Source organism: Carassius carassius, chromosome 17 (assembly GCF_963082965.1).
Source record: "Carassius carassius chromosome 17, fCarCar2.1, whole genome shotgun sequence".
NCBI classification, from domain to species: Eukaryota; Metazoa; Chordata; class Actinopteri; order Cypriniformes; family Cyprinidae; genus Carassius; species Carassius carassius.
The window spans coordinates 15457754-15471996 of NC_081771.1; the positions used below are offsets into that span (position 1 = coordinate 15457754).

General features: G+C 38.2%; 1 protein-coding gene across 16 annotated transcripts in view; it reads right to left on the reverse strand.

Annotated features, from left to right (window-relative positions):
- dlg1a (discs large MAGUK scaffold protein 1a) overlaps window positions 1-3070 on the reverse strand; it is a 124891-nt gene extending 121821 nt beyond the window's left edge. For 6 of the 16 annotated variants that reach the window (XM_059571060.1, XM_059571059.1, XM_059571057.1 and 3 more), the window contains exon 1: window positions 2482-3049. In XM_059571060.1, coding sequence (XP_059427043.1) covers window positions 2482-2500 — 19 coding nt within the window. In that variant the 5' untranslated portion in view covers window positions 2501-3049. Of the gene's footprint in view, window positions 1-2481 lie in introns of all 16 variants that reach the window. The other 10 variants (XM_059571055.1, XM_059571052.1, XM_059571050.1 and 7 more) reach the window with 3 other exon arrangements.
- Window positions 3071-14243: the final 11173 nt, after the last annotated feature.

Sequence of the window (14243 nt, forward strand, 5' to 3'; positions counted from 1 at the left end):
ATATGTTACAAAAGATCTACTACAAAATATGCTACATACTACTCAACTACATAAAGTATATATTTACTATGAATGTAAAAATAAATCTTAGGTTAATACTATAATATGAACAGAATCTGTCCATTCATACCACTGAAAGATACACATCCAGGTAAACGTTATAATAGTACTTTCATTGATGCCATGAAGGCATCATCTCGCCAGATCATCTGTATTATGAAATCTGATTTTGTGTCAGTCACAAAGTCACACCAGTGTAGACAAGTGACTGCAGTCTGACATTGTACCTGCCAGTAGTACTTTTGGGTTTCTTTAAGTTTGGCTAGTCCTCTTTGAATTTTCATAAATGGAACCTGAGCAATGTTTTCAGCAGAGGTGCTTTTTACCTCCACTAGTCCAAACTGTAATGTTTCAGATGGATTATGCACTCGTCCGTCTGGACTATTTTAAAATTACAGCCAAACTGAAAACCAAGCACAAGTAGTGGGGGAAAATTAACATCAGGAACACCTGCAGCTATAGGGGGACATTGGTATGAAAGTGGACTGCCAAGAGGTACAAATCTACTTTTGACATGCCCTCAAGTATGTGTGCCAGCAAAGGCTTGGGATTAATCTGACTTAGTTTTGCACCAGAAGCCAAGACATCAGCATCTGGAAGGGCACCTAAAGAAATGAACACAAATTATGAGTTGTGAAGACATTAAGCTATAGCTGTGCACACACACACATAAACAGAGTTGTGAATTACCTGTGTAAGCCTTTTATGGGGTAGATTTGATTCCATTCTTCCCAACTGATTCTGGTTTCAGGACACACAGTTCACTCACTGCCTCTGGATGAACTCCCTTAATATAAAACGAATACAGTAATAGTTAAAGATCACTTACTGATCTTGGGTGGTTTTCATATATATATTTGTTACTTAATCTGGACTCTTGTTCATTATTAGTCTATGATGTTTAAATGTTTACATATAATTTCTTTGAGTTAATAGTGTTCTTACCAATGCAGAAAAGAAAAATACATGCCTGTGCTCTTGGACGATGCCATCTCTGTGGCTAACTTGATTTTATTCATCTTCTTAGATGCGTTTCACTGCAAGATAAAAGCATTAGATGCTGTAAACATTTTGTTTTCATTTGTATAAGGATATTGTATAACATCAGTGAAGAAGTACATTATCGATTAAACTTAACGGTAACACTTCCTATGAAGCCCGTATTTAAAACAAATTATAAGAGTATTCTTATGGCATTATAATGAATGCATAATGTATTAAAAAAGAAACTTTGTAATATGTCATATCATCTCATGAGTAATCATAACAACAGTTTTAATGTGTTATAATATTTACTTATTTGTGGTTATAGCATTTAAGATTATGATTTATAATACGCAATGAATATAATGCATCCACTTAACTTACAATAGAATGTTTCCCTTAGATATAATATAAGTCTCATATCTTGGCATTGTTGTTTTGTTACTTTACTCAAAGCAGGCAAATACCACTATAAATAACTACAACAATAATGAAAATAAAAATATAATTTTTCCTTAAACAGCCATCATATCAAATATCTGATCAGATGAATGTGTAATATGGCACTTTTGATTTTAACTATATTTATTGTAATATCAATAAGATAGTAAGATTGTATACATTTTAAATAAATAATGTCAAGATATGAGACTTATAAACCATTATAAATCATGTGGATTTAGCATGGTGTTTATTGTGTGTTATACATAATCATACTCATAAAAGTTACATCAGTTACATTACACAAATAAGTAAGTTTTATACGTATAATTGTTATGATTATTTATGAGATGAAACAACAAAGTTTTTCTATATATAATGCATTGTGGTTTTATTATAGTAAAAAGCTCGCTAGTTGCAATATGGCTAACTAACTTTTTAAACGTGCACACAAGACTCTCGAAAAGCATGTTCTCTTCCCTATATAACTTAATTAGTGTAACATTTGAATAAAAATTTTAAAATATAAAATATCAGACGCTGCTTACCTCCTTTTGCCACCAACCACTTCCTGTGAACTGCGTGCGTGTGACGTCACATGGGGCGGGGCAACGCGATACTCCACCTGAGTCCGTTTCGTCTGATGACGTTTTGTCTGAGTCCGTTTCGTCTGATGCCTAATGTTAATTGTATGAGACCTGACGTCGTTTTTCCTGAGACCTGAAGCTTTTCAGTCAGAGGCGTGATGCCGTTTTGTACGATGCTTGAAGCCTTTTAGTCTGAGGCATGACGCCTTTTCATTTGATGACTGAGGTCTGAGGATGTCCTAAAATGTACACCGTACTGGCCATATACAACAAAGTAGGATGCTTAAAATATATATTTAGAAAATTCATTGTTTTTTTTTTTGTTTTTATTCTCATAACTTATAAGTTATATACTAGCCTACTGGCTACACAGAATTTTAAATATATACACATTTTAAAGAAACCTTACCTTTCTTTCTCACTGGCATGATCAAGACTCAAAAGATTCAAAGTCTCTTAACTGCGACTGCTGTAAACCATCGAATGACTGATCACTTTCACTTTCAGTCGCGTCACTTTGATTTCTTGAGATCAACAATAACCGGCGATCAGTGACCGAGTCAGGCTGACATGTGAACGCTCAATATCTATAGTCCTCCAATCCAATAAAAACTGTAAGTGACCACTTCCTCATAGCATCTCTCAGATGCGGCAGGACCCCATGGACACTTTCATACAACTTTACTCAACTTTTTGCAGACAAGTGCATGGAGTAGTAAATCAACAAATCGCAGAGTGCATTACAAACATTTGGAAAAACTGCATTTCGATCTGTTCCAATGGAAGTGAAAAGGCAGAAATACGAATAATCCTTGCTGAAGTGCAAGTAAAATTCACTCGCAGACGGGTTCCCGTTCACACGTCTCCCGTTCCCTCCTGACTGGAGTCTTGGATCCGCATACATCCGTAATCGAAACTTCTAAAGCGCACCACTTCCTCTTTCTTCAAGTGTTCCCGAAATTCCCAAACTTTCCTGCAAAATGGCGACCTTGATATGCAAACAGATCACATGATCCACAGATCTACTGCCTTCCCTCTGCTGTGCTCAGGTTTCTTCTCTCAGCTGCTGCGAGAAAGAGCCGGTGAAAGAGCTCTTTATTAAGTTTATCCTCACTTTAAGTAATGAAATCTGGGGAAATTATATAAGAACCACAGAACACCAGTCTTGTGCAGAGTATCTGATTGTGCTGGTACTACAGCAGAATAGCCCTATATAGGCCTATTTTGTTTAAATTTATTTTAAACTGCAGTTTTATATGTGGAGACTGGCTATAGCCTATTTATTTATTTATATCTGTCGGTAGAAGTAGATCATGTGATATCTGATAAAGATTCATAATCCATCAGCTTGTTTCTGCTAATGAAATGACTGTGATTTAGGTTTATAGTCTCTTGAATGGCGAGCTGGAATTATCAAAATCCTGCTATACTTACTGATTGCCTTCAGTACTATCACCCATAACTATAAAAATGAAGAAAAAAAAATTATTATTTTTTTACAGTTAGTTCCATTTCTATGATTTGAGTGGCGTTCCAAGACTGCTGATATTTCGTAAATAATAATGGGACATACAAATGTAGCTTACAATTTGCATTTATGATAACAATGCTTGATGCAGGATGCATTTGTCTTAATTCTCATTGATGAAGTAAAAATATATTACCAATCTCATCAATTTGAAATAAATGTTAAAAGTTATTTGACATTAATACTAAATATTAAATAAAGCAGAATATAGTAGCCTATTTGAATATGCTCACAGAGATTCTGTTTAAATGGAAAAAATGCACACATTATATGCATTCATTCACAATTTAGTGTTTAGTGAAAATTTAGTTTTGTTAGTTTGTTTCAGATGAGGCAACTTTTGCATTGTGTCATCCTATCAAAGGCATACTGTTACCAGCAAAGACAAAGCATGGCTAAGATTGGCTTTTGTTAGTTGTTTTGATGTTTGAAATGGCTTTTGTCAATTGAATCTTGTGAAGGGTGGATTTCAAGTCACAGGGTTGCTGTCACATTGCCACAGCTTGGGTGGGGTGAAGGCTGCCACACATAAAAAAAAAACAGTGGTGTCTTTTTTAAAAGCCCATTAGAGCCAGAGGTTATTTTCCAGTGCATTTCAGACACAAAGAAACTATGCTATGAATGACTGTACAATCAGAAAATCTTCACAGATTTACAATGATCCATTGATGAAAAATGTATACATATTGAAAGCCAACTGAATGTTATGTCTGAGGAGTGTTTCCACAGTTGTGACATACTTCTGCCACCCACACAGTTTGACAAGTCTAGTCTTGACTTGTTGTAGTGTCTGGTTATGCCTAGTTAATGTATTCTCACTATATATATATTGTACTGTGCTGTATAACCCAGAACCTGATTCACATTGCATTTCTTGTATACTACTGAATGACCCACTGCACATGAAATTTAAGTTAATAATAACATCAGTTAATAATAATATGCCCCAGTTCACCTCTAATATGCATGCATGTAGAATTTCCTTTCAATTTTCTAAATGATTTATGAAAAGTGACTTCTTGATTTTCTGTTGCTTTAAATAAAGCTTTCATTGTTCGCTGACTATGTATAATTACAGTTGCACACACCCTATGCTTTCTTTGGAGGCATGTAAGTGAAGAGCCTTGACATGGAATGCATGACCGTAACTGGACCTGAGTAGTTCTAACCCTTTATAACTGAAGCAGTGGGTTTTACATAACACATCATGTGAATTGTCTAATAATAAAGAGCATTTTAAAACACTATTGGGATATACAGCAAGGGTGTATAAGATTCATAAATAAATCCAGAACATAAATTTTAGGCTAAAACGCCACCCACAGTCTAACAAAACTGTCATTTATTAAATCCAACACACAGGGAAAATCCACACTTGGAAGAGAAGGAAGACATGTACAGAAAGACCAGACAAACACAGACTGAACAGACAGGGGCTTAATACACAGGATAACGATGGAATTGGGAGGAACACAGGTGAATAGAATGACTACCCACTGCAATCCACAATTGCAACCATTCAGCCATCAGCTACAGTATCGCATCAGACAGTGCACTATAGACCCCCTGAGAAACAGTTCCACTAATTCTCTACTATAGGAGAGGAAGAATTGTATAAACTTGTTAAATCATCTAAACCAACAACATGTATGTTAGACCCTATACCATCTTAGCTCCTAAAAGAGGTGCTTCCAGAAGTCATAGATCCTCTTCTATTATTAATTCCTCATTGTCATTAGGATATGTCCCCAAAACCTTCAAACTGGCTGTTATTAAGCCTCTCATCAAAAAACCACAAATTGACCCCAAAGAACTAGTTAATTATAGACCAATCTCGAATCTCTCTTTTCTGTCCAAGATACTAGAAAAGGTGGTATCCTCACAATTATATTCCTTCTTAGAGAAAAATGGTATATGTGAGGATTTCCAGTCAGGATTTAGACCGTATCATAGTACTGAGACTGCTCTCCTTAGAGTTACAAATGATCTGCTCTTATCATCTGATCGTGGTTGTATCTCTCTATTAGTTTTATTGGATCTTAGTGCTGCGTTTGACACAATTGACCACAACATTCTTTTGCATAGACTTGAACACTTTGTTGGCATTAATGGAAGTGCATTAGCATGGTTTAAATCGTACTTATATGACCGCCATCAGTTCGTAGCAGTGAATAAAGATGTATCATATTTATCACAAGTGCAGTATGGAGTACCTCAAGGCTCAGTACTAGGGCCGCTACTCTTCACGCTTTATATGTTACCCTTGGGAGATATCATCAGGAAACATGGTGTTAGCTTTCACTGTTATCCTGATGATACTCAGCTCTATATTTCTTCGTGGCCCGGTGAAACACACCAATTTGAAAAACTAATGGAATGCATAGTCGATATAAAAAACTGGATGACGAGTAATTTCTTACTGCTAAATCTAAAAAACAGAGGTGTTAATTATAGGACCTAAAAACTCTGCTTGTAATAACCTAGAACACTGTCTAAGACTTGGTTGCTCTGTCAATTCTTCATCATCAGTTAGGAACCTAGGTGTGCTATTTGATCGCAATCTTTCCTTAGAAAGCCACGTTTCTAGCATTTGTAAAACTGCATTTTTCCATCTCAAAAATATATCTAAATTACGGCCTATGCTCTCAATGTCAAATGCATAAATGTTAATCCATGCATTTATGACCTCAAGGTTAGATTATTGTAATGCTTTATTGGGTGGTTGTTTTGCACGCTTAGTAAACAAACTACAGCTAGTCCAAAATGAAGCAGCAAGAGTTCTTACTAGAACCAGGAAGTACAACCCGAATTCCGGAAAAGTTGGGACGTTTTTTAAATTTTAATAAAATGAAAACTAAAAGACTTTCAAATCACATGAGCCAATATTTTATTCACAATAGAACATAGATAACATAGCAAATGTTTAAACTGAGAAAGTTTACAATTTTATGCACAAAATGAGCTCATTTCAATTTTGATTTCTGCTACAGGTCTCAAAATAGTTGGGACGGGGCATGTTTACCATGGTGTAGCATCTCCTTTTCTTTTCAAAACAGTTTGAAGACGTCTGGGCATTGAGGCTATGAGTTGCTGGAGTTTTGCTGTTGGAATTTGTTCCCATTCTTGCCTTATATAGATTTCCAGCTGCTGAAGAGTTCGTGGTCGTCTTTGACGTATTTTTCGTTTAATGATGCGCCAAATGTTCTCTATAGGTGAAAGATCTGGACTGCAGGCAGGCCAGGTTAGCACCCGGACTCTTCTACGACGAAGCCATGCTGTTGTTATAGCTGCAGTATGTGGTTTTGCATTGTCCTGCTGAAATAAACAAGGCCTTCCCTGAAATAGACGTTGTTTGGAGGGAAGTATATGTTGCTCTAAAACCTTTATATACCTTTCAGCATTCACAGAGCCTTCCAAAACATGCAAGCTGCCCATACCGTATGCACTTATGCACCCCCATACCATCAGAGATGCTGGCTTTTAAACTGAACGCTGATAACATGCTGGAAGGTCTCCCTCCTCTTTAGCCCGGAGGACACGGCGTCCGTGATTTCCAACAAGAATGTCAAATTTGGACTCGTCTGACCATAAAACACTATTCCACTTTGAAATAGTCCATTTTAAATGAGCCTTGGCCCACAGGACACGACGGCGCTTCTGGACCATGTTCACATATGGCTTCCTTTTTGCATAATAGAGCTTTAGTTGGCATCTGCTGATGGCACGGCGGATTGTGTTTACCGACAGTGGTTTCTGAAAGTATTCCTGGGCCCATTTAGTAATGTCATTGACACAATCATGCCGATGAGTGATGCAGTGTCGTCTGAGAGCCCGAAGACCACGGGCATCCAATAAAGGTCTCCGGCCTTGTCCCTTACGCACAGAGATTTCTCCAGTTTCTCTGAATCTTTTGATGATGTTATGCACTGTAGATGATGAGATTTGCAAAGCCTTTGCAATTTGACGTTGAGGAACATTGTTTTTAAAGTTTTCCACAATTTTTTTACGCAGTCTTTCACAGATTGGAGAGCCTCTGCCCATCTTTACTTCTGAGAGACTCTGCTTCTCTAAGACAAAGCTTTTATAGCTAATCATGTTACAGACCTGATATCAATTAACTTAATTAATCACTAGATGTTCTCCCAGCTGAATCTTTTCAAAACTGCTTGCTTTTTTAGCCATTTGTTGCCCCCGTGCCAACTTTTTTGAGACCTGTAGCAGGCATTAAATTTTAAATGAGCTAATTAAGTGGATAAAAGTGTAAAATTTCTCAGTTTAAACATTTGCTACGTTATCTATGTTCTATTGTGAATAAAATAATGGCTCATGTGATTTGAAATTCCTTTAGTTTTCATTTTATTAAAATTTAAAAAACGTCCCAACTTTTCCGGAATTCGGGTTGTATAAACATATTAGCCCTGTCCTGTCAACACTGCACTGGCTCCCTATCAAACATCATATAGATTTTAAAATATTGCTTATTACTTATAAAGCCCTGAATGGTCTAGCACCTCAGTATTTGAATGAGCTACGTTCTCAAAACTCAGGCAATTTGATAATACCTAGAATATCAAAATCAACTGCGGGCGGCAGATACTTTTCCTATTTGGCGCCTAAACTCTGGAATAACCTACCTAACATTGTTCGGGAGGCAGACACACTCTTGCAGTTTAAATCTAGATTAAAGACCCATCTCTTTAACCTGGCTTACACATAACATACTAATATGCTTTTAATATCCAAATCCGTTAAAGGATTTTTAGGCTGCATTAATTAGGTAAACCGGAACCGGGAACACTTCCCATAACACCCGATGTACTTGCTACATCATTAGAAGAATGGCATCTACGCTAATATTTGTCTGTTTCTCTCTTTTTCCGAGGTCCCGTAGCCACCAGATCCAGTCTGTATTCAGATCAGAGGGTCACTGCAGTCACCTGGATCCAGTACGTTTCCAGACCAGATGGTGGATCAGCACCTAGAAAGGACCTCTACATCCCTGAAAGACAGCGGAGACCAGGACAACTAGAGCCCCAGATACAGATCCGTAAAGACCTTGTCTCAGACGACCACCAGGACAAGACCACAGGAAACAGATGATTCTTCTGCACAATCTGACTTTGCTGCAGCCTGGAATTGAACTACTGGTTTCATCTGGTCAGAGGAGAACTGGCCCATCAACTGAGCCTGGTTTCTCCCAAGGTTTTTTTCTCCATTCTGTCACCGATGGAGTTTCGGTTCCTTGCCGCTGTCGTCTCTGGCTTGCTTAGTTGGGGTCACTTCATCTACAGTGATATCATTGACTTGATTGCAAATAAATGCACAGACACTATTTAACTGAACAGAGATGACATCACTGAATTCAATGATGAACTGCCTTTAACTATCATTTTGCATTATTGACACACTGTTTTCCTAATGAATGTTGTTCAGTTGCTTTGACGCAATGTATTTTGTTTAAAGCGCTATATAAATAAAGGTGACTTGACTTGACTTGACTAATTCAGAGACAACAAGGACAGGAAAGACCAAATAAGGGCACATGAGGGAGAAACATAGCACGTCCTCGCGCCATAGAACCAACAGAGGGAGGAAGCTTAGGAGGAGGATGGACACCAAGGAGGGCGGCGGCAGACAGAGTCCATGGAGGTGACGATGAAGGGAGGAGCCAAGGAGAAAACAGGAGGAGCCATGGAGGATCAGACGGAAGAAGGAGCCAGGGAGATAACAGGAGGAACTTGGAGCATGTGGCACCAGATGGGACCCAGGACACAGCCATAATGGCAACCCACGGTGGAGCTGACGGAGGGAGGAGCCATGGAGCAGGAAGGGCTGACAACTTCATGGGGCCCACCAACGGCAGCAAAGCAGCTGGTGGAGGAGCCCGAGGGTGAGACACAGAACTTATGAGCCAGGGCGACAGGCAGGATCCAGAGGGCAGAGGCAGAGACGAGGGATTCTGCAGCCACTGTGACAATGGCATATCCACAGAGCTAGCAGCGTATTGATGGTGGGGTGAGGGCGAGCAGAGGGTCTTCCAGGTGACAGTGGAGGAGGCAAGAAAGGATGGGTGGGCGGGCATTTGTGAGCCTCCAGGCTTAACTTGGGACCAGGAGCCCTGTCAGGGCTGGACATGGGAACAGGAACATTCTCTGGGCTAAACCCAGGAGCAGAGTTCACAGACAGAGGAGGAAGGAAAGGGGGCAGATCAGTAAACAAGTCAATTAAGTTTTATTCTCCTTTGCATTCTCCCAAATCCCTTTTCAGCTCACCCCTAGCCACGGCGCATGGTGCTGAGCTCCTCTCAGCACTCTCTCTGTCCACGGTATCCTCTCCCTCGTGGTGGGCATTGTAATCGGCTCTCGCACCTGGTCTGACGATCAGTGAGGCTCTGGGTCGATCCTCAGCTCTGTTGCACTCCTATGCGTAGGATCGTCAGTCGCAATAGGATATGGCTCTTCATCAGCATTGGGCTTGAGCTCCGTGCAGTGGGGTGATGGTGGGCTGGACTCTGGGTCTGGCAGTGTTCCGGATCAGGGGTAGACACTTGACACCAGATAATTGCTTCCCTCCAGCGGTGTCTGGGAGGTCGACGGGGCTATGGTAATTGGCCCTGATCCAGAACAGGGAGTTCAGCGCAGCCTCACTGAACACTGTTAAAAAGGCGAGCTGGCTGAAGTCAACTGCATACTACAATAGGGAAAGGTCTTTACGGGCAAGGGAGGTGAACTTTGCGGCGAGGGAATCCATGGGGAACACGGGGAAACATTACGGAAACAAAACACTGAATAGAAAATGGAAAACAAGCGGAGTGGAAACACATAGAATTAACTGTTTTTGGTCAGGTCTTCTGTCACGAAGAAACAAAAGAGCCATGGATAAACAAAACTGTAATTTATTAAATCCAACACACAGTAAATCCACTCTTGGAAGGGAAGGAAGAAACACATCTGTCACACGCCCCACAACTGGTAGACCCGACAAACACAGACTGGGGCTTAAACACACAGGATAATGAGGGAACCGGGAGGAACACATGTGAACAGAATGACTAATTAAGAAACAAGGAGGACAGGAACAGAAACGACCAAATAAGGGCACATGAGGGAGAAACACAACAAAGACAGTCCAATACTGAAATGTTACTTATTGCAAGTTAATTGTATATCCCAGATCAGATTGTTTTTAGTTTTTTTGTTTGTTTGTTTTTGAGTATGTCTGTGAAATCATGTGGATTTGTTACTTTAAGAAGGACAGACATGCTAAACCAATTGACAAAATTTTCTCTAATTTTATTATAGCCTGTAGCTAGACCCACAATGCCATAGCTCTTTACACCAGTCTATTATTTATATCAGATGTTTAATAAAGCAATAGTTGTTGAGGTGGAAAATGAAAAGTGTAAAAGAAAAAGCATTAAAGAAAGGAAATGAAATATTCAGTTTACACGATGATTGTGTGAGTGAGTGTGTGTGTGTGTGTGTGTGTGTGTGTGTGTGTGTGTGTGTGTGTGTGTGTGATTTTTTTTAATGCATTTTAATTAAGTTTGTTTTAATATAATTTGAATAATTTTAAGTAGTCCTGTGGTCCTCTCAGAAGTTTATTATTCGGGCCCCAGACTCCTGATTGAGAACCAGGTGTGGGCAGGCTTAAATGATTTTTGGCATTCTGGAAGCAATTAATCACACAACACTAATGATGCCAGTCAAAGAATGCCAAGAGATTACTGTCATCTCATTTCTCATCTCACCTTGCACTGGCAAATTGTTAACAGCTACAATAGTGTCATATTTGCACCCAGTCAAAGCTAGTAATGTCCTGTAATCAATACATAGCCACTGAAAGAGGCACTTTCAGATTTTCTTCTCTCTGAATATATCTGGTGTGATTTCAACAAACCATCGCCCTCATGTTTATTATCAGGTACATTTAATATGGGGTTCATATAATAATAATAATAAATGAATGATTTGTTTCATTAGATTAATAGCTTGTATTGTAGTTTATGGACTTTCACCTTCATGGTGCCTGTTTAATGCCAATTTTATACATTCATTTAAAAATGCATGAATTTTTCACTGGGTCTATCAAACAATAATATGATTACTTGTAACACTGCGTTTTTCCTTTTATTGGAATCCTATTGGCTTTCTTCTGTTCATATATTGAATGAAATGCAGATAAAATTGCAAAAAAGAATGACCATTTCGATTTGAGTTATAAGAGCTATTGAGATTTGTATTACCAGTTGTGGTGTGTCTGAAGCTGGCAAGGTTTGAATGCTTTATCGCAGACTCAGGAATAATAATAATCAAGTAATATGTATTAAGAATGTGTTTAATTTTCTTAAGCAGCGGTATTGCATCACTCAAAGCAGATCTCATTAGTGAGAAAGCAGAGATCCAGCAGTTAAGCTGCAGATCAGCAGCACTGACAAACTGTCACATAAAAGCACATAAAATGTCTGCACCTGTTATGGGTTTTTTAATTATTAGAAATGAATGAATAACACTGAAAAAAATGGTCATTTGGTTTTAGTAAGGACTTTGTGAAGGGTGAAACAATAGGTTTGAAACTGTGAAGCTCCTAACATGACACAGAAGCTCAGTTTGACATTTTCATTAGATAATAAAAGGTAAGATCTAAATCAAGTCATAATACACAGTATTACAAGATCTGTTTGGGATTTTTTATGAAAATATTGCATTCTATTTCTATAAATACTCTATTTTGTAACAATTTTCGTTGTGTATGAATGTCTTGTGTTTATCTTTTATTTGTAAAATCTAATAACTATAATTACATGTAATTACACTGTCAAAAAATTTGAATATGGATTCAATATCTATTCATCTATCCGTTTACCTTAACGCTTGTTCGGCTGTAGCCTATGTATGGGAGCATGGAAGAAAAAACTGAGTTGTTAATTTATGTTTTTACTGACACCTTGTGGACTTATTGATGCATTGTCAAAAATGTGAGCAAAAGCCGTTCTTTGCTTGTTTTGTATGGTGTGTGTACTGTATATTGCCGTGTTTCCACCGAAATTACCCGGAACATTTGTACCAGGAACTTTTCCCCCCCAGACCTGTTGCTTTCTGCACAATTTTTAAAGTTTATGCTCATAAATATTAGATCACTCACACCCAAAAGCAGTTATTGTAAATGAAATGATCACAGATAATAGTTTTGATGTACTCTGCTTGACTGAAACCTGGCTAAAACCAAATGATTATTTTGGTCTAAATGAGTCTACTCCACCAAACTACTGTTATAAGCATGAGCCACGTCAGACTGGTCGTGGCGGAGGTGTTGCAACAATATATAGTGATATTCTCAGTGTTACCCAGAAAACAGGATACAGGTTTAACTCTTTTGAAATACTTCTGCTAAATGTTACACTGGCAGACATGCAAAAGAAGTCTAATGTATCTCTTGCTCTGGCTACTGTGTATAGACCACCAGGGCCGTATACAGAATTCCTAAAAGAATTTGCAGATTTCCTCTCAGACCTTCTAGTTACAATTGATAAGGCACTAATCATGGGAGATTTTAATATTCACGTTGATAATACAAAGGGACTTGCGTTTACTGACCTAATAAACTCCTTTGGAGTCAAGCAAAATGTCACCGGGCCCACTCATCGTTTTAATCATACACTAGATTTAATTATATCTCATGGAATCGTTCTTACTGCTATAGATATTGTACCTCAAAGTGATGATATTACAGACCATTTCTTTGTATCGTGCATGCTGCGTATAACTGATATTAACTATATGTCTCAGCGTTACCATCTGGGCAGAACTATTGTTCCAGCCACCAAAGAAAGATTCGCAAATAACCTGCCTGATCTATCTCAACTGCTATTTGTACCCAAAAATACACATGAATTAGACGAAATGACTGACAACATGGGCACTATTTTCTCTAATACATTAGAAACTGTTGCCCCCATCAAATTGAAAAAGGTTAGAGAAAAACGTACTGTACATTGGTATAACAGTAATACTCACTCTCTCAAGAAAAAAACTCGTAGTCTTGAACGCAAATGGAGAAAAACTAACTTGGAAGTTTTTAGAATTGCATGGAAAAACAGTATGTCCAGCTATAGACAGGCTCTAAAAACTGCTAGGGCAGAGCATATCCACAAACTCATTAAAACTAACCAAAACAATCCAAGGTTTTTATTTAGCACAGTGGCTAAATTAACAAATTACCAGACGCCACCTGATTCAAATATTCCACCAACGTTAAATAGTAATGACTTTATGAATTTCTTCATTGATAAAATAGATAACATTAGAAATACAATAGCGAATGTAGATTCTACAGCGTCTAACACTTCAGTTTCATCCATCGCACCCAAAGATAAACTGCAGTGCTTTACAACTATAGGACAGGAAGTGCTAAATAAACTTATCAGTGTATCTAAACCAACAACATGTTTATTAGATCCTGTACCCACTAAATTACTGAAAGAGTTGTTACCTGTAGCCGAAGAACCACTTCTCAATATCATTAACTCGTTGTTATCTTTAGGTCACGTCACAAAACCATTCAAGCTGGCGGTTATCAAGCCTCTTATTAAGAAACCAAAACTAGATCCTAGTGTACTGGCAAATTATAGGCCTATTTTAAAT